The 22,047-nt window shown below is 40.6% G+C and overlaps 1 protein-coding gene across 6 annotated transcripts in view; it reads left to right on the top strand.

The window, feature by feature from the left end:
- The window catches only part of LOC126101121 (inhibitor of nuclear factor kappa-B kinase subunit alpha), a 168,447-nt gene that overhangs the window by 5,668 nt on the left and 140,732 nt on the right, over nt 1-22,047 (top strand). For all 6 annotated transcript variants that reach the window (XM_049911806.1, XM_049911802.1, XM_049911805.1 and 3 more), the window contains exons 2-3: nt 13,618-13,742; nt 13,847-14,049. In XM_049911806.1, the coding sequence (XP_049767763.1) occupies nt 13,628-13,742; nt 13,847-14,049 (318 nt within the window). In that variant the 5' untranslated portion in view covers nt 13,618-13,627. The remainder of the gene's footprint in view (nt 1-13,617; nt 13,743-13,846; nt 14,050-22,047) is intronic.

Raw genomic sequence — 22,047 nt, 5'->3', positions numbered from 1 at the left:
CACACTAGCACTCCTCACGGAGGATCTAGGATTGGAAACTTGTCTATCAGTGTGGTTCCAACATGATGGATGTCCCGCAAACAATGCAAAAGTTGCCAGAGATGTTCTAGATGCGATATTTCCAAATGGATGGATGGGGTAGGGAGGTACTGTGCAATAACCAGCACGGTTCCCCGGCTTGGCACCATTAGACTTCTTTCTCTGGGGTGCAGTGAGACACCGTGTGTATCAAGAACCCCCAATGACGGTAAAGGATATGCAACATCGTATTACTGCGGCATGTGCGGCAATATCTGTAGAAATTCTACAATCTGTGCAACACATATGCATTACCCATATGCAAACATGTATTGATGCAAACAGAGGGCACTTCAAACATATGTTGACGTGATACAGTTTCACTGGTCTGGATGTGGGTGTATTTTCTATGCTGGATGTAATGCAGTTTCTGTGGGTGACAGAGCACTAGTAAATGTGTTTAGCAAAGTGTATTCAAGTGTGTTATCTCTAATTGTAGTTCTAGTTGTAATTTTGTTAGAGTAAACATACATTTACAGCTTGAAAAACATAACTTTGCGTTGGACAGTTACTTGTTTATTTTTGTGGATTGTGCATACCTTCCCATTGTGTGAGTCCCTTAAACAGGCAGCATGGGGTGCATGCTTAAGTCTCAGGACGTGTGCTAGCTGTGTGCTTCAGTTATTTCAAGCGTCAACTTCGCTTCGGCATTTCTTGGGATGTAACTGATTTATTGCGATGCAACCAATGCCATGATTTTTGTGATTTTTCATGCTCTTGATTACATACGAAACAATAGCGGGTGTCCATTTAAAAATACACAAGTTTGTGTTGAAAATAGTATTTGTTTAGGTTTTAAAATTTTGCACAGTATTTGGTTTCTTAAGCCCCTGCTATACATTCATGCTTGTGAAAACCGTTTCTAAATATCTATTGTTGTTCCAGAGATATTTGAGGTGGCAGAGTTAGGTGAGACACCCTGTATAGCGGAGGTGCTGAGTCGCAGATAGGCACAACAAAAAGACTCTCACAATTTCACAATTAAAGCTTTCAGCCATCTTTGGTGAGCATGTGCTTGACGACTAGGGGGCCCCAGCCCTCACAGCACCAATTCTCTTTCTATGTTGCTTGTCTCCTCTTCTCCTGTCCTTTTTCCCCTCTCTTGGGGAGATGTCTCATACCTCCATGGGTTCTTGCAGCTCATTTGCGTTGGTTTGCTTGTAGGAATATTGTCTCTTGTACTGCTCTTTCCCTGTACCGCCTTTTCCCTGTACTGCCCTTTTCCTGTACTGCCCTTTCCCTGTACTGCTCTTTCCTCGTTTCGCTCTTTCTCTATTTAGCTCTTTCCCTGTTCAGTTTTTTCCCTGTTCAGTTTTTTCCCTGTCCCGCTCTTTCCATGTTCCTTTCTTTCCTTGTTCTGCTCTGTTTTTCCTCCAGTGTGGCATTTGAGGCCATTCTTTCTTTCTTCCTTTCCTTCTTATCTTTTCTTTTCTTCTCCTCCCTGTGTGTGCCTGATGACCACCCATGTGTTTGGTGAATAGCAAGAGACTGGGTAATGGGTAATTCCCAGTCCCCGGTTGGCATGTAGGGCCCACACATACCCTCTGGTACAGGCCAGGCCTGGGCAGGGGTGATTGCATGAGTTGTTACCTTCCTCCTCTGCTGATTGGTCCCTCCGTCTGTCGTTCGGGAGGTGTGACCTAAGGTGACGACTATCACCTAAGATGGGGGGCTCCCCTTTGGAGGAGATGCTGGCAACCATGGGGTACTTCTTCCCAATGACTGATTTTCCTTCTCTTTCTCCAAGTGTTTCACATGAAAGAAAGTGGAATGAGGCTCCTGCCTCAATGTCTCTTCCTGTTGCACCTCAATATCTAGTAGTCTCACGTTTAGACGAAAACCAGACTTTTGCTACTGTTAACCCCTTTGTTATACAGAAAGGTGTGGATGGCATCACCGGTCCTGTGAAGTCATGCTCTCGTCTCCACAGTGGAACTCTGCTTTTGGAAATTTATAGTGCTCTCCAGGCCCAGAAACTACTCAAGGCCCAAATCCTCCATGAATATGCTATAAAAGTGGAGGCTCACAGGACACTTAACTCATCCCACGGTGTTATCTACACCAGACTTTTGGATGGTTTGACGGAGGACGAAATAACTTAACTATCAATCGGATCAGGACGTTACTGCTATTCATAGGGTTATGAAGAAGGAAGCTGCTGATCTGGTGCCGAATCGCACATTGTTCTTGACTTTCGATCGGTTAAAGCTTCCTACCAAGATAAAGGCAGGCTTTGAAGTCATCTCTGTGCGCCCTTACATTCCCAATCCATTTAGATGTTATAAATGCCACCAGTTCAGTCATACCAGCATGTCATGTAAAAACCAGCCAAATGTGTCACTTGTAGCAGGGATGCACACGAGGGCGCTTGTCCACCTCCTTCCCCCTGCTGCGTCAATTGTAATGGAGAACATGCTGCTTCTTGTCATTCGTGTCCCGACTCTGAAGAAGAGTGAGCTGTTCAGGAGATAAGGGTGAAGGTAAAGGTACCTATTCCTGTTGCCTGGAAACTGTTGGAAAGCCGTGAACCAAATGTCCCTTCACCTGGAAGCTACAGCACCGTGTTGGCCACTCCCCGTCCCACAAAAAACATGGCTACGCAAACTTGTGACTTACGGTTCAGTTCAATGGTGGCAAAGTCACCTCGCCTTAAAGCTGACACTCCTTCTCCTGCATCCTGGGCTGTAGATTCTGCTACCTGCTCTTCGCCCTCACCGGCGAAGCCAGTGAACTGTCAATTCAAAAAGGATTATTCCTGGGAAGATTTCTTACGTACCTTGAGTTCGCAACTGTCTGGCTCTTCTGCAAATCGCCAAAAGTCAAAACCATCATCCAAAGGCAAACAGTCGTTCCCCTCTCTAACTCGTCGGGCCTCTTTGATTCCTCGGTCCTTTTCATTGACCGACACCGGGGAAGCTCCGTTGATACCGCTGAGTTGATGGATGAAGATCCTCCACCTGTGGATTCCAGTGGCTGTCCTCCCCTCGATGGCTCGCCCTAAGCGGCCATCGAGGTGAGTATTTCTTATTCATTCTCCAGTGTTCCTAACTTTTATGGTCCTTTTACAATGGAATATCTGTGGCCTTCAGTCTAACAGGGCGGACCTCCAGCTGCTCCTGCGATCACAATGTCCGCTCGTAGTCTTGTCTCCAAGAAACCAAGCTACGTCCTCAAGACCATTTTGCTCTTTCCCATTTTACTTCGCCACGGATGGACCTTCCCCTTACGGTGGGGATCCCTGCTCATGGTGGGGTCATGCTGCTTCTATGAGATGATGTTTGCCATCGTCCTATCCCCTTTCACACACACCTGCAAGCAGTTGCTGCCTGTGTCTTTCTTTCCGAATTTACCTTTTTCCTCTGCACCATTAATATCCCTTCGTATTCTGCTGTCACCAGGACGGATCTGACGCAGCTTGTTGCTCAGCTTCCTCCATCCTTTCTGCTCCTCGGTGACACCAATGCCCATCATCCTCTTTGGGGCTTCCCTGTTGCCTGCCTGAAAGGTTCTCTTATGGCGGATCTTCTTAATCATCTTAATCTTGTGTGCCTTAACACCAGCGAAGTCACATTTCTCTCTGATTCCACGCACACTTATTGCCACTTAGACCTCTCGATCTGCTCTGCCCAGCTCACTCGACGTCTCGAGTGGTGTGCTCCTTCCGATACTTACTCGAGTGACCACTTCCCTTGTGTGACTCGCCTGTACAGTCCTACCTCGCCACAGCGGCCCGTTCATTGGAAATTCTCTCTTGCTGACTGGAGTCTCTATTTTTCCTTGGCAGTCTTTGACGACTGGCCGTTTCCCAGCTGTGATCAGGTCGAGAACCTCGTGGATGTTATTCTCTCGGCTGCTGAATCCTCTATCGCTCATACTAAAACTTCTCCCCATCGGGTCCCGGTCCCTTGGTGGACTGTGGAGTGCGGCGATGCGATTAGTGCTCGATGACGTGTGCTTCGTGTCTTTCACCGTCATCTGACATTAACGAACTGCATCTGCTACAAGCACCTACGTGCGCAGTGCCATCGCACTATCAAGGAAAGCAAGAAAGCATGCTGGGTTTCCTTCACCAGCTCGTTCTACAGTTTTACTCCGTCATTTCCTGTTTGGGGTGGCCTGCACTGGCTTTCCGGGACTACTGCCTACTCCCCGATTACTGGTCTGACTGTGGCGGGAAATGTCATAATCAACCCTGTAGATGTTTCTAACGCTTTGGGCCGGTACTTTGCGGAGGTTTCAAGCTCCACCCACTACCATCCTACCTTCCTTCCTTGGAAATAGACGGAGGAGGCTCGTGCAATCTCTTTTCTCTCTTTGAATCGAGAATGCTGCAATACTCCTTTTACTATGAGGGAGCTCGAGCGTGCTCTCTCCTCATCCACGTCTTCTGCTCCTGGGCGCAATACAATCTATGTCCTCATGCTGCAGAATTTTCTTCCTGCGGGAAAACACTTTCTCCTCGATACCTACAACCTCATTTGGACTGACGGTGTGTTTCCCATGCTACTATTGTTCCCCTACCTAAGCCTGGTAAAGATAAATCTCTTCCTTCCAGCTATCGTCCAATTTCCCTTACCATAAGCGTTTGTAAGGTGATGGAACGCATGATCAATGGTCGATTAGTGTGGTGGCTGGAGTCACACCATCTTCTCACCAATGCTCAATGTGAATTTCGAAAGCGCCGCTCAGTGGTTGATCATCTCGTCACCCTGTCGACGTACATCATGAATAATTTTCTGCAGAAGCGTCAAACAGTGGACGTGTTCTTTGATTTTGAGAAATCCTATGATACCTGTTGGCGGACAGGCATTCTATGCACACATGAGGCGTTCGCGGTTGTCTTCCCACTTTCATCCGGGAATTTTTAACAGATCAAGTTTCCTGGGTATGTGTGGGTTCCTCCTCATCCCACACTTTTTTACAGGAGAACAGGGTGCCTGAGGGCTCCGTACTGAGTGAGTGTTGCCCTCTTCGTCATAGTCATCAACCCAATTATGGACTGGCTTCCAGCTGGCGTTTCTGACTTTCTTTTTGTTGACGACTTTGCTATTTATTGCAGCTCCCAGTGGACATGTCTCCTGCAACGCTGTCATCAACATTGTCTGGACTGTTCTATTCGTGGAGTCTCACAAATGGTTTCTGCTTTTCTGCTACAAAATCAGTTTGCGTCAACTTCTGGCAGTACAAGGCATTTCTTCCTCCGTCCTTACGACTGAGCCAAAATGCTCTCCCATTCATGGACGCAACAAATTTCTTAGGACTTACGATCAATAGGTAACTCAGTTGGTCTCCTCATGTGTCCTACCTGGTTGCACGCTGCACCCAGTCCCTCAATGTCCTTCGTCTAATGAGTGGTACCTCTTGGGGAGCTAGCCGGACTGTCCTTCTTTGCCTCTATCGATCTCTTGTCCGCTCCGAGTGGGGTTATGGATGTATTGTCTACTCCTCTGCACAGCCGTCTGTCTTATGCCATCTAAATACAGTTCACCATTTGGGGATCCGTCTCGCCACTGGTACCTTCCGTATTAGCCCAGTTGAGAGTCTATATGCAGAAACCAGTGAACTACCACTGTCATACCGGCGTGACATCCTACTTAGTAGGTATGCGTGTCAGCTTTCTTCCATGCCAGGCCACTCAACCTAGATGACATTCTTGACCGCCAATACAAGATGTACGCTTCTTCTCTGCGGCCTCCCGGCATCCGCTTTCATCACCTGCTTCAACAGCTGCAGTTCACACTTTCTGCCACTTTCCGAATGGGTGAGAGCCCTTCATCACCTTGTCTTGAGGCACAGGTTTGTGTTCATTTTGACCTCAGCTCGTTCACGAAGGATTCAACTCCCGAGCTGACCTATCGCTGCAAATTTCTCGAACGTCGCTCACAACTTGCTGATAGCATATTTTTGTACACTGATGGTTCCAAGTCCACCCACAGTGTTGGCTGTGCTTTTGTTGTCAGGGATGATAAATTTCAATACAGGCTTCTTGACCAGTGCACAATTTTTACCGCAGAGCTTTTTGCCCTCTATCAGGCTGTTCACTACATCCGGAGGCACCAGCTCACTCGCTGTGTGATCTGCTCTGACTCCCTCAGTGCCCTTCAGAGTATGGATGATCCAGATCCAGTCCACCCCATCGTTTGACGGATCCAGGACTGCCTCCACTTGTTCCCAGATGGGGGAGCCCAAATGATATTCATGTGTGTTCCTGGCCATGTTTGTGTGCCTGGGAATGACGCTGCTGATGCTGCAGCCAAAGCAGTCCATTTGGGTCAGCTCGCCTCTTACTCTGTTCCCTCGCAAGATATTCGTAAATTTCTGTGTATCACATCACTTTGGCATGACAATTGGTGCTCCCTTCATGGGAACAAACTCAGAGAAGTCAAACCTTTCCCAACAGCCTTGTCAACTTCCTCCTGGCCGCCTCGCTGTGAGGAAGTAATGTCAGCTCGGTTGCAAATAGGACACTGCCGCTTTAGTCACCGCCACTTGTTGAGTGGCGACCCTGCACCCAGCTGACCTTTCTGTAGCCAGCCATTAACAGTCAGACATTTCCTGATCCTCTGCCCCTATTTTAGCCACTTATGTCTCAGAGTTGGGCTGCCGCCTGCTTTGCCGGACATTTTAGTGGATGACTTGTGAGCTGTGGCTCACGTTTTAAGTTTTTTTAAAAGCCGTAATATGTCAAAAGAGATTTGATTTTACCTGGTGACTCCGGTGTCTTGTCAACATCTTTTGGATACTCCTCCGTAACGTCTTGACGTTTTATGTTTGTTTTTTCTTCCTTTCTGTGTTGGATCTCGAAACGGTTTTTTTTACCCTCATGGTCCCAGCATTCTATGGTTCTAGACTGGGTGCTTATGACCTTAGATGTTTTGTGCCCAAAAAAAGATTGCAGTCTCAAGTGACTCAGTCTCAGCAACTCAGCATCTCTGCTATATAGTGATTAGCAACTTTCCTTCACATAATATTACTATCGTAGCCAAGATAGCCACAAAGTCCACCCCTACCACAGTAGGACAAGCTCTGCATGTCGTGAAGAGATTGATGAAATGTATGATGAGATAAAATTATTCAAGCAGTTAAGGGAGACAAAAATTATCGTGAAGAGATTGATGAAATGTATGATGAGATAAAATTATTCAGACAGTTAAGGGAGACAAAAATTTAATTGTGATGGGGGACTGGAATTCAATGGTAGGAAAAGGAAGACAAGGAGGAATAGTAGGTGAACAAGGACTGGGGGCAAAGGGATGAAAGAGGAGGTCACCTTGTAGAATTTTGCACAGAGCATAATTTAATCATTGCTAAAACTTTATTTAAGAATCATGAAAGAAGATTGGATACGTGGAAGAGATCTGGAGACTCCAGAATGTTTCAGATTGATTATACAGGGTGATTCAAAAGAATATTTATCAACTGATATGGCACATTGGACATGCAACAAGGATTAAAAATCACCATAGGAACTGTGGATCATAAAGGCCATCTGGGGCTACTAAATGGAATTGCATTATTTAGTTACATGCTACAAATTGATAACAACAACAGGAGATGCTCAAAGTTTTGAGTTTTGTCCAGATGCATTGAGACATGCCTGACATCAGTGCTGCGTTGAACGGCTCACCCTCTCTAAGATACATGGTGTACCCTGAAGACATCCTGCCAAGTAGGTCCTCCAGTGATGTAACAGGTATTTCATACACAAGGCCCTTCAAATACCCTCGCAGCAAAAAATCAATTGGTGACAACCGGATGATTGTGGTGGTCAAATGACATGTTCACTGTGACCAATTCAGTGGCTGTGAAGGTTGTCCTCACTTGTCTACTGAAATGAGTGGGGCTCTTTCATTCTGAAATTGAATACGGCAATGAACAAACATGGCAACATCATTCAGCGTGTCCAGCAGAACCTCTCAGAGGAATATGAGATACATGTGGGAACATAATTCAGCGTTTCTGGCAGAAACTTTTGCGGGAAATAAGATATGTGCAGCCATCAAATAAGGCCCAATGAAACAGTCTCTGACGATGCCAGTCTATACTTTAAGGGTAAATTTGCATTGTGAGGCATGTATATGTCTAGCTTGTGGGTTCACATCCGCCCATATATACATACAGGTTGTGAACGTTCATCATACCCTCGATTGAGAACACAGCTTCATTGGTGGAGAGGATGCTCACTGTGAAGCCTCGGTCATGTGACTATGGCACACACTTATTGCATTTGCGAGCCCTGGTTCTTGTGTGATTGCTGATGCTTCTTGTATATCTGATGTGCCATGTCAGTTTGTAAATGTTTTTTTGAATCACCCTGCATAATTGTAAGACTGAGATTTTGGAACCAGATTTTAAACTGTAAGACATTTCCAGCGACCGATGTGGAATCTGCCTACAATTTATTGTTTACAAACTCTTGATTAAAACTGAAGAATTTGAAAAAAAGTAGAAAATTAAGATGATGGGGCCTGAATATGTTGAAAGAATGTGAGGGGTTGTTGAGAGTTTCAGAGGGGGCATTAGGCAATGATTGACTAGAACAGGGCAAAGGAATGGGTAGCTTTGAGAGATGAAATAGTGAAGGCAGCAAAGAATCAAATAGGTAAAAAGATGTGGCCTAGTAGAAATCCTTGGCTATCACAGCAGATATTGAATGTAATTGACGAAAGGAGAAAATCTGAAAATGTAGCAAATGAACCAAGCAAAAGGGAATACAAACATCTAAAAAGTGAGATTGACAGGAAGTGCAAAATGGCTAAGCAGGAGTGGCTGGAGGACAAATGTAAGGCTATAGAAGCATTGTGTATTTTACTAGTGGACAGATATGTACTGTCTACAGGAAAATTAAAGCAACTTTAGAGAAAAGAGAAGCAGCTATATGAATATAAAGAGCTCATATGGAAAACCAGTACTAAGCAAAGAAGGTAAAGCTGGCAGCTGGCAGGTGGAAGGTGTATATAGAGAGGGTCTATACAAAGGAGATGAACTTGAAGACAGTATTATAGAAAGGGAAGAGACTTAGATGGAGATGAGATTGGAGGTGTGATACTGCGAAGAGAATTTGACAAAGAACTGAAGGACCTCAGTTAAAACAAGGCCACTAGAGTAAATGACATTCTGCCAGAAATACTAATAACCTTGGGAAAGCTAGCCATGTCAAAACTATTCTGTCTGGTGTGCAAGATGTATGAGACAGCCGAAATCTCCTCAGACATCAAGAAGAATGTAATAATTACAATTCCAAAGAATGCAGGTTCTACACGTATGAATGTTAGCGAACACTTAGTTACATAAGTAATGGATAATTCAGTACAGAAGAATGGGAAAACTGGTAGAAACTGACATTGGAGAAGGTCAATTTGGATCCAAGAGAAAATTAGGAACATACAAGGCAGTACTGACTGTATGACTTCTCTTAGAAGATATGTTAAGAAAAGGCAAACCAATATTTATAGCATTTGTAGACTTGTAGAAAGTTTTTGACAGTGTTGACTGGAATATTGTCTTTGAGTTTCTGAAGGTAGCAGTGGTTAAACACTGGGAGTGAAAGGCCATTTACAACTTGTACAATAACCAGACAAGAATTATAAGAGATGAGAGGGCACGAAAGGGAAGCAGTGGTTGAGAAGCGAGAGAGGCAGGATTGTAGCCTCATTAGATTTTTTATCTATCCAATGAAATTATATTATTAAAAATTGATTGTTTTTGTTGTTATATACATTGAGCAAGCAATAAAAGGTACCAACAAAAATTTTGGAGTAGGCATTAAAATTCAGGGAGAAGAAACAAAAACTGTGAGGTGTGCTGATGACATTGTAATTCTGTCACAGACAGCAAAGGACTTGGAAGAGCAGTTAAACGGAATGGACGGTGTCTTTAAAGGAGGGTATAAGATGAGCAAAAGCAAAACAAGTATAATGGAATGTAGTCAAATTAAATCAGGTGATGCTAAGAGAATTAAATTAGGAAATGAGATACTTAAAGTAGTAGATGAGTTTTGTTATTTGGGCAGCAAAATAACTGACTATGGCCAAAGTAGAGAGGATATAAAATGAAGACTGGCAATGGCAAGAAATGTATTTCTGAAGAAGAGAAATTTGTTAACATTGAGTACATATTTAAATGTTAGGAAGTCTTAACTGAAAGTATTTGTCTAGAGAGTAGCCATGTGTGAAGTGAAACATTTATGATAAATAGCTTAGGCAAGAAGAGAATAGAAACTTTCGAAATGTGGTGCTACAGAATAATGCTGAAGATTAGATGGGTGTGTCACATAACTAATGAGGAGGTACTAAATAGAATTGGAAAGGGAAGAAATTTGTAACTCAACTTGACTACAGGAAAGTATCTATTGATAGAACACATTTTGATACATCAAGGGAGCACCAATTTATTATTGGAGGGGAGTGTTGGAGGTAAAAGTCCTAAAGGGAGACCAAGAGATGAATGCAGTAACCAGATTCAGAGGGATATAGCTTGCAGTAGTTATTCGGAGATAAAGTGGATGGAGTAGCGTGGAGACCTGCATCTCTGGACTGAAGACTATAACAAAAACACTGGCTGTCTGGGAGAGAAAATCAAGTGGCTGTCTAGTAACAGACTCCTGTGTCAACAGTTCAAAAGGAAGTGCCACTCTTAAAAGTATTCAGATTCCTGTTCCAAGAATTTCAGTTCAATCACTGAATATAAAGAACACATACTGTGTTGTCATGTTATTCATATCTCAGTCTGTACAGACAAAAACAAAAATCCTGATAAAACTATAGCAAATAAAAGGCTCTCATTACTATTATCAGATCTAGGCGCTTCAGTCTGGAAACGCGTGGCCGCTATCGCAGGTTCGAATCCTGCCTCAGGCATGGATGTGGGTGATGTCTTTAGGTTAGTTAGGTTTAAGTAGTTATAAGTTCTAGGGGACTGATGACTTCAGATATTAAGTCCCATAGTGCTCAGAGCCATTTGAACCATTTTTACTATATCATAATTTAAGTTGATATGTTAATACGGGCAGACAAAGACAGGAGTAAACTACTGGAAATAATGCATGCTGTTGTATTTTTTTTTAAGTAACTGCACTGTAGTAACATTGCAAGTATTAGGTGACAAATTTAGTGAACTATGATATAAAGATAAAGACGGTGTGACATGGAAGTTTCGGTCAGTCCAGCAGAAGGGGTTGAGGCGACTACTCATGATAAGTGGGTAACCTGGTTTTATGTCCTGGTCTGATACAAATTTCCATAAGTCATTATCGGATAGCAGATCTGTATCTAAAACAGCTGATGTCAAGAAATTCACAGCCAGTGAACTACTTTTGAAATATTTCATGTCTGTTGTCTCAGACATGCATTTATGAATTGTAGTGAAACTGAAGCAAGTCTGATGGAAATACATAATGTGGGCCTTTCTGAAACATTTTCCATTGCACTGAGAAGATAAGAGACTTCTGTAGTAAAATTTACAGTAGATCTGTATTTTCAAATTTTGTTTCAAATCCACCTGCCTATCCCCTTTCCTGCTGCCAGTCCAGCTTTACACAGTATTCTATTCTGCCAACATACCCACTAGTCTTTTTCCCCTCCTCTACTCCCTCCCCCCTGCCTGCTCTTCATACCTCCTGACTGCATTCAGCAACCTGACCCTGTTCCCACCATGTCCCTGCACGTTCCCACAAGCAGCACTGCATCTTCCCCCTTTCCTACCCTGCCATCCAACCCCTTCTGTGCCCCATGCTGCCTCCTTACCCAACAACCCACACTAGATTGCTGTTCCCATTATGCACAGTCGCAGTTCACCATATGACTGCAGTGGCCAGAGACAGTGGTCATGGGAATATGATCTGTTTTTGTGTGAACGTATGTCTGTTTTCTGCTTTGTAAGAAGGCCTTTCTGGCAAAAGGTTTAATGTATAGCAGTCTTTTCTTTGTACCTGTCTGCAACTGGACATGTCCTCTTTATGGTGAACAGCAGTGTATTCTTTTCATAATATTGTCATTATAACGTGTATTAGTGACATACACTTCTTTCTCTCTAGTTTTGTTGCTGTCAGGCAGATACCAGTAACAGAATATTGTGTCTTGCAGTACCTCACTCAGAGATACAAATAAAATATGTATCATAATTTGCCTCACTGCAGAATAAATGCCATTCATTGGCACATTGTGTCTTGCAGTACCTCACTCAGAGATACAAATAAAATATGTATCATAATTTGCCTCACTGCAGAATAAATGCCATTCATTGGCAGCATATGTATTAACTAAAGCTGTATGAAGTTCTGCAGATGTGAAAACTCGAAACCCTCCTCATTTTTAGTTTGTCACAAGGAACATCTTAACTCATCAGTAAGGGTGGATAGACCATAAAGCAGTTTAATGCTGCAGCAATTGCTTGGTAAAAATCTTGGTCATACTGGATTGCTGCCGTGCTTGACTCGCGTCATATCATAGTGAAAAATCACAGTTATTATCCATGGAACATACAAATAACCAACAAAATTAACAGGGTGCATGTGGTTCCTGCAAATGCTACCAGGAGTAAGAAAAATTTCCAAGCAGAAATGTGTTGTGACCTGGACAACTGTGAGGCTACAGGTATTAGTTTTATGGGTAGCATTGTCTTTGTGAACGAAATACAGTGTTGTCACTATCAGTTGTAGTCCAGAAGATTGTCCATTCCATGACACAATGCAAGTTCCCCACAGCAAAAAAAGTTTCAGATATGATTAGAATGTGAATTTGCATTGTGGTTTGTTATAAGCATGAAGAGATTGTTTTTAGATTCCTGGAGCATATAAAAACAGAGCAGTATAGCACTTTCTATATCATGAGATAAAAAATTTTCGTAGACTGCCCTACTACATCCATCACATTATTTGAATTTGACTTCTCCAGACTTCCACCTCTTTGGTCTTGTGAAAGGCATACTATATAACAAAATTTTTCAGTTTTGCTGTCCTGCTGCAAGAAACTGATTGTCCTCTGTCCATTCAGAATTTTACGATCACAACATACGGACACCAGTTTACTGGTGGATAAAGTATTCAACAAATTTACACGGACTAGACATTTATTTAGTATAGAAAAAGTATCACATACATTCTATCTGACCATTTTACAGATTAAAAACTGTATGAAAATACCATATTTATCGTCTTTTCCTCTTTATCATATTTATGGTCTTCATGTGTAATAAATTTACATTTGTTTGATGACACAACCTGTGAGATGACTGTGTGAGATGGTGCAGTGGATAGGACATTCGGCTTGCATTTGGGAGGACAACAGTTCAAATCTCTGTCCGATCATCCAGGTTTAGGTTTCCCATGGTTTCCTTAAATCGCTTAAAGGTAAATGCCTGGATGATTCCTTTGAAATTGCGTGACTGATTTCCTTTCCCATCCTTCACAAATCTAAGCTTGTGCTTCATCTCTAATGATCTTGTTGATGGAATATTACACACTAATCTTCCTTGCTTTCAGTATAATGATTTATGCTGATTACCAATAAATTTAATCCACTTCATACTTTTGTGTTACAGGCCTTCCATAATGGAAACAGAAGATCCTTCGGAGCTTGGGGACTGGTTGAAGCAGCGAGTGTTGGGAAGCGGTGGGTTTGGTGTTGTAACATTATGGAAGAATAAACAGACGGGTGAAACAATAGGTACGGCAACAGAAATCATGTCAGATATCACTGTCAAATTTTTGTGAAGACCAATGCTATTGATACCTTGTCATCACAGATTAAGACATTGTGTGTGTTAACAGCCTTGAAGAAATGTCGTTCGGGTACTGACAGTATCATGACACCAAAACATAAAGAAAGATGGACAAAAGAAGTGGAAATAATGCAGCGACTTTCACATCCCAATGTTGTCAAGGCAATTCAAGTTCCATGGGAACTTTCTATTCTTCGCTCTGAGCTGCCATTGTTGTGTATGGAATTCTGTTCAAAAGGTGACCTTAGACAGGTTAGCAGTATAGATAATTTACAAAAATCTTCAGACATTAGTAATGTTAATAATTTGGCATGACCATAGAAACTGAGGTTGCATGCAGTGAAAATAGTGCTTATTTTAATACATAATTATTCTAGCTTTCTTTTGCATTATCATTAGATTACATTAATTTTATCTATTTTTATTCTATTCTATTCTATTTTATCTATTTCTTTAATACATCTACACCAATCGCAAGATTAATATTGATATTCTGCAAAACAGCAGAACCGTTGATCTCATTAGGAGTAGGATTGTCCAATCAACTTGTGATTCCTGAAAGTCCATATCCTAGTACAGATGGGCTGCATGTACACAAGATAAGGCGCATTTGTATGCACTTGTTGAATATAACCAATGGATTTGTATTCACAGTACTGCCAACAGGATTTTAAGCACTAACAATAAAAATAAAAAATAAGCTAGCAAGGAAGAACAAGACCTTTTTTTCTGCCCTGCTCTGCGTAGGTAGAAATACAGTGTATGGTTACTCAACCCCGTGGTAATGAGGAGACAGGCAGACCAAACCAGATGGTTGTGGTGGTGATCACAAGATGAATTAATAACTAACACAAGTTTGGAGTGTAATAGAGTTGAGTTAGCATACACCACGATCTAGAGAAAAAGTCAAAATCACAAAACGTTAATCAGGCAAGATCAAAATACTCTCTGCCAGTGGCGCGTATGTAAGACTTCAGTGACTAGCACGAGACTGGCCACAGTTGCTGGCAGGAATTCAGTGACTCATGTGCACTAACACTAAACTAAAAATATATACAAAGAGCTCATTCTCTTTTCATGGCAACAGGACTGTTAAACAACTAAAACAGTGGTGAAAATTATTAGGCCAGTTTTATTTTTTAAACTCAACATTCTGTTTTGCAAAATTTATTTCAGCTAATTGTTGTGCATCATTATTCAATTATTATATTTAGTGTTACAAATGCACAGTACTGTACTTTATGGACTATGTAACACACTTTTTTCTTAGAAAAATTGTTTCCAAAATTCAGGTATGTCATATACTCAGAATTAATGTAAAAATGTCCAATGTTTTATTTAAAATTCCCAGCAGTCTTAAAAATGGTCTTATATTCGATACCACAGGAAACCTAGCTCTATGTTGCAACATTGGAGTCAACTGGCAGCAGCAGTGCACCAATGCAATGAACATGAGTTATGGGGATTCACAAGCTTGTTAACACTGTCTCCTTCTGACCTGCCATCACAAACCCAGAATACTTACTAGCCTATAATGCGTCATTGCAGTCTTTGGTGCCAGTGAACTTGAACTGAAAGTGATTTTTATTGTAACAGTACAATATTTTTGTTAGTAGCTAGTTTCGTAATGGAAAAAAATAAAAGGTATTCATATTATGTGGGCTGGAAATTGAAAGTAATATCATATTCGGAAGAATATTGAAACAGAACAGCTGTGTGGCATTTCGGCCCTCCACCAACAGAAGAAAAAAAAAAAACATTCATGACTGGTACAGTAGTGATTCGAGGACACCATCAAAATGCCATTGAAATTAATACAAATATAATTCAAATTCATGCTTGTAAGTTAGCACTGCAGTGGAACTTAACAGACTTCAAGGGTGGAGTTGGTTGGTGCTACAGGTTTATGAAGCGTCATGGACTTAGCATGCAAACCAAAATCACATTATCTCAGAAAATGCCACAAGAGTACGAAGAGAAAACATTATCTTTCCATTGCTTTATTATCAACATTAAAAGAAAACCGGTGTGGAACTAAGCCGTATGGTGAATATGAATGAAATTCCTGTGACGTTTTATGTGCCGAGTAACAGAACTGTTGCTATTAAAGGTGCTAAAACTATAGGATGCGCTACACTGTTGTTTTTCATGTTGTGCTGATTGTAGTACAATTAATCCAGTGATTATTTTCAAGTGCAAAACAATGCCAAAACCTTCCAAATACCACCAGGCGGTGGTGGTAACGTATGAGGCTGGGTGGATGAGGCTGGTGTGAAATTATGGGTAAACAATGTGGGAGAGAAGGTAAGCTGCTTTATTGAAGAAGTAGTCTCATCTTGTGCTAGATAAGTTTAATAGTCATTTGAAAAATTTTGTGAAAGAGAAATTGAGACAGGAAAATACAGAGCTTGTTGTTATTCTGGTTTGGACTTACTTCATAATTGCAACCTATTCATGTCTTGATAAATAAACCACTTAAAGTGTGTATGAGAGAGGAATGGCACAAATTGATGATGGATGGAACGCAGCATGAATTCATACCAAAGGGAGTTTTAAAAAACTTACAATGAAACGAGTGTGTCGGTGGATAAAGGAGTCGTAGTCTAGAGTGGGAGAAGACATTATTGTTAAATCATTCAAGAAGTGCGGCGTAAGTAACACTGTCGATGGCGGTGAAGACCATCTTATATATGAAGAGAACAACGATGATGACGAAAAGGGAGGAAGAGGAAGAGGAAGAAGAAGAAGAAGAAGAAGAAGAAGAAGAAGAAGAAGAAGAAGTTCAGATGATCATTTTCAGGGATTCTAAAGGTCAGTTCGGTTTCACAAACTGAGAATTTTTTTAGTCTGGCTTTGCAATCTAATAATGAAAATTATAAAAATGTTATTTTTTTAAATTTTGCTTAAAAATTAAGGTGTGTCTTGTAGTCTGGTACATTTCAACATTCATTTTATGTCCTGGACTTGAAAAGTAAATAAATAAAACATTCATTTGCTGAGATCTGATTGTATATCTAGTTAACAATGCTATTTACCGTTTTTATGCTTATTAAAAATATAGGTTTTTGCTCTCTAACGTGCAATGGCCTTTCAATGTGACAATGCCATATTGGAACAAAAAAAGATACAACTCTTCACTGGTTGAGTAGGTGGTTTTTCCCAAATTACAGTAGTGGCAGTGAGCTGGTATGACAGTTACTCTTGGCCAGTCTTGTGTGCTTTGCAGCTATTACAGTGACTGATTGACAGACTTTTAACTCAGACATGGGGATCATTGACTGAACAGTCTACAGATGTATTGCTGGTCTGTAGTGTCCAGCAGGCACGATATTTCCATGATCAGACATGTCACAGTCATTAGATGTTCTGGCAAATTGACCTCCTACAGGCATCCAGGCAAGTTACGTCCCCTCCACCTGTATGCCCGTCCATACGAGGTCCTTGCCTGAGGACTACAGTTGTAATTAGAGCTGCTGTGCTGTAGACTAACATAAGTAAGTGTAGACTACAGTAGTTTTCCTGGTAGTTTTGATGAGTTGAAGTTCTACCCCCATTACCTGTGTTTTGGATGTGTTGCATACGTATTGGGCATTACCTCAAAGTGATCGCATTCTTTATATATGTGATCAGTGTCTTACTAGGTTTCCCTACAAACTCGAGGTGGGAAACTGTCAAGAAACTGAGTAATGGTATATAAAGGGCAGGGGGAATCTATGGGACATTTTTATTCTATGTGGTTACCCTCCTATCTGTTACTTAAGAATAAATAGTATTTATAGCAAAACTGAAAATGTCATTGTTTAAGTCAGGTTTTATTTGAAAATTGTTGATTTATAACATGAAACAGAGGGATGTTGAAGTAAAAAATAAAGGGAACAATACAGATTTATCTTATAGTGCGAGAGAATGCAATTTCATCAACAAAAACGTAAAATAAAAAAAAATTAAAGCAAAACAAAAATACATCAAACTTTGCACATAATTAGAGCTGTACATCATTCAGTAGTAGTCCTCTGTGTATTTCATACCCTTACAGAATATAGACTGCATTTTATAAGTAATAAAAATTAGTTTATCATGTAACTTCTGCACTTTTATGTAACCAACCCAACTACTTTTGCTTTTCTTTCTTTCCCCATTACCAATTCTACTGGTCATCATTCCATTTATTATGTTAAACAGTGAAAAATTCAGGATGGCCTTCATCCAAATTAGACAAAACACAAACACACACACACACACGCGCGCGCGCGCACACACACACACACACACACACACACACACACACACACACACACACACACCACAGTCTCTGGCTGCCGAGGCCATAATAAAAGCTGCCAGATTTAATTTGAGCACCAGCAGATTGTGAGCCCATTTCAGTGCACCTCCGCCTGTTTTAGGGACTTAAGTGCTCACATTGCGAAACCAGGTATAGCTTTTAGGTGGTTTAGAACGGTGCCATTTCTAATGAAAATGGTTTTAAAGTGTTTGTGGAAGACTTTTCTGTAAAAGTGGGTCAATAATACCCTTTTTGTGTTTTTAGAAAAAATATCATCTTTGTAATCAATCAATTTGACAACTATTGTAAAGCAGTATGAGAATGAAATTTTATATTTTAAGACCTTGTATTGCCAGTTATGACATACAATGTTTCAGATATGTTCCACAATTATTTACAGAGGTATAAAAAGCTAATCTTCACTTTTTTTTTTAAGCGTCTACTTTTTTCAGCCAAATTTGCGTCCAGTTACCCACATGCAAGTCGCACAGGAAATAATTTTTTATTATTTTTCTTAAGAGTGTGCAAAAGTTGTACAAAATGATATAGTTTTGTTTCTCTCAAGAAGATATTGTTGGAGGTATTATGTCTCAAATTTTCCGAAAGCTTACAGGTAGATTGTTGATAGCTGCACTAAGGGGTCAAACAAATGACTGTACCTCTGGAAGTATTGCATTAATGATTGTGAAACTGCACCAGTGTTCATTGGGAACATGTGCAATTGTTCATACAAAATTTCATCAGTCTCCATGATGGCCATGCAGGAACTTTTTTGAAATTAGACCACTTGGCGTGGAATGGCCCCTGAGAAATGTAGCTACATATATTTCATTGTTTTTGTCATCAGCAGAGCTAGATACAGATTTAAGAGGCAGCCAGGTAAAGAGTGCATAAAAAAAGGTAATTATGTTACTAAATGAAAGACAAGGCGAGGCAAGCCTCTATATGAGGATACTACCTCAGCATCGGGACTTCTTGTGGGACAGTCTTTGCTTAGTGTCTCTCTCCAGTAGTCTACTACTCCAATTTTCCATGCTGTTTTTGATTTGTATTTAGGTAAGTTACAGCTACAATTTATTCAACTTTAACAACAAACACCAGCTGCCTAGATTGAGAGGTCCAATCAACTTGTATCAGTGAACCCAGTATGTGTAAATTACAATTGAGAAAATGTGCAAGTAATGGAACAATGTATCACCGCATGTGATTGATGCATCTCAGAATTGGCACTAAAGTTAATAGCAATTTTGTAAATAATATGATCAGTCACTATAAACAACACCACATGAAAGTCAAAACTAGGTTCACAGTGGGCCAGCAGTAAGCCAATCTTCTGAGTGATGCTATATCTAAAGATAAATGCTCACCTATGTATGTGGTGCTGGGCTCCTTCATACCGTTTAGGCAACAGCAGGGTTGAAGGAGTTGTTTCTCAGACAGTGAAGTGCGAAGAATTACTGTTAAAATTCAAAATGTGTACAGTCCAGTATAAGTCAAGAAATGTATTAGTTCCTCCCACAACCACCTCTTTAATGATCATAACAGTAAAATTAGACAAATCTTGTCTTTTTTCCCCGTGTACCATCCATAAAGTTGGTAGATAATGAGTAAAATTATAATGGTTTGCTGTCTGCCACAACCTACACACTCTTCCATGGATTGTAGAGTACTCATTTAGATGTCAACTAATAAGTTATTTCATGAGCTACACAGGACAGTAGCAGTAACATCTAAAAAACTGCTGGAGTTTTGTTGATACAAAATTTTGGTGAGACTACAATAAAACTTGTATAGAAACTCACTTCACTCTGTTTTGCTGCTCTTGGAATCATTGCAAAACTTTGTATCACAGAAGATGCCAGGATGGCATAATTTGTCTGTTTTCAGTCTGCTGTGACATACAGAATAATACAGGGTTATTCTAAATTATGGACCCATTTTCAAAACTTCGTATTTCCAAAATGATCAAGCTTTATACCAATGAAAAGAGGAAGTTTCAAAGTTTTTTCATAATGTTTGATATCAGTTTAATAGACTTAACAATTTGCAATTAATTAGTTTTTAATAATTATTTAAAAATTAGAGATGTGATGTTATAAATGTTCACTGTGGCCACCGTTGGCTGCACTGCAAACATCGATACGGTAGCCAAACTCATCCCACATACTTGAAAGCGTATCTGCCGTTACTGAGTGCACGGCAGCAGTGATCTGGTTCTGCAGATCATTCAGAGTGGTTGGTAGAGGCGGGATGTAAACAGCTTCATTCATGTAACCCCATAAGAAATAGTTGCAGGGCATGAGATCAGGAGATCTCAGTGACCAGAAGTGCAGAGCCAGGTCCTCAAGTCCCTTGCAGCCAGGTCCTCAAGTCCCTTGCGACCGATCCTGTGCTGAGGAAGGGAGTCATTCAAACAGCTTTGTACATCACAATGCTAATGGGATGGAGCTCCATCCTGTTGGAAAATGAAATTTTCCACAACTTGAGGGAGCAGCCATTGTTCCAATATGTCCAGATACGTGATTCCCATTACAGTTCTTTCTGCAAAGAAACCTGGTCCATAAACCTTTGTACGGGATATGGCACAGAACATGTTGATCTTCAGTGAGTCTCTTTTGTGTTGCAATGGTGAATGTGGGTTTTCCAAATCCCATGTGTGAACATTGTGTCTGTTGAGGGGACTGATGACCTCGAGTTTTCCATTAAGGTGAAACGTTGCTTCATTGCTAAAAATTACACGCTGAGGAAATGCGTCAACCTCTATCTTTGCTAACACATAACCACAAAATGCGAGACACTTCTCTTTGTCATTGGGGTTGAAAGCATGCACGTATTGTAATCGGTAGGGTATGTACAGCAAACGCTCTCTCGGAACTCTCCATACAGTTGGTTGGGGTGTTCCAAGTTCTCAACTGGCTCTATTGGTAGACTTACTGGAACAAAACTTTCTTGAATCCACCTGACATCATTCACTGATAAACGCGGTTGGCCTGTGCTTTTTCCTTTGCACATACTCCCAGTCTGTTTAAACTGCTTAAACCAATGCCTAATGTTTTTGCGAGTTGGTGGTTGAATACCAAATTTGGTACGAAATGCCCACTTCACTGCAATTTGAGACTCACTTTTCACAAACTTAAGAACGCAGAAAACCTTGTGCTCCATAGTCGCCATCTCACTCACAGCTAACAGTGAAATGGAATGACGGCCTTATTGTCACGTGAACTCTTCTGGCCACTTTTGAAACCATCACTGCCTGCCTGCCAAAACCTTTGAAACTTCCTCTTTTCATTGGTATAAAGCTTGTTCATTTTGGATTTGTACTTGAATACATACGAATTGTGGAAATTGGTCCATCATTTAGAATAACCCAGTATTTTCAAGTTCCATCACTTACTGCCCAAAATAAAGTTTTTTTTATTACAGAAGAGTAGCATTGCTCTTAAACTGTATAACTGATAGTGAGTGTACATCAGAAAGTTGCATGACAAAAATATATTTAAAGCAGAATTTAAAATATTATATATATATTTATCTCGATAAGTGAATATGTTGACCCAGAACATTTTTGTTATGATGTTTGCATTAACCCAAAACACAAAATATTGTCTTTTGCCCTTAACATTTTAATTATATTTACATAGCTAATGGACAGCTGTTTGATACAATACTTTGAATCATTGTTCTGTATAAAAGGATTTTCTGGCTGAGAAGGGTAAGAGTAAAGGCCTACAAAGAACTTAAATATGATTTTTAATAACATAAGCTTATATAAATTTGTATGATTCTGTTTTATCTGTGTGCTTTATTTTATGTATTGTGTGTTACTTTATGTATATATTTGTATGTTTCATTTCCTTGTAATGATTTCACATAAAATTTACATATGTATTTTGAGAACATTCATACAATATTTATTATTTACAGATGGGTAAATAAATAAGTGATCATTGAAGTTTCTTCAGTAAAAC

Source organism: Schistocerca cancellata, chromosome 9 (genome assembly GCF_023864275.1).
Source record: "Schistocerca cancellata isolate TAMUIC-IGC-003103 chromosome 9, iqSchCanc2.1, whole genome shotgun sequence".
Classification (NCBI taxonomy): Eukaryota; Metazoa; Arthropoda; class Insecta; order Orthoptera; family Acrididae; genus Schistocerca; species Schistocerca cancellata.
This window is presented reverse-complemented; position numbering and strand designations above follow the sequence as displayed.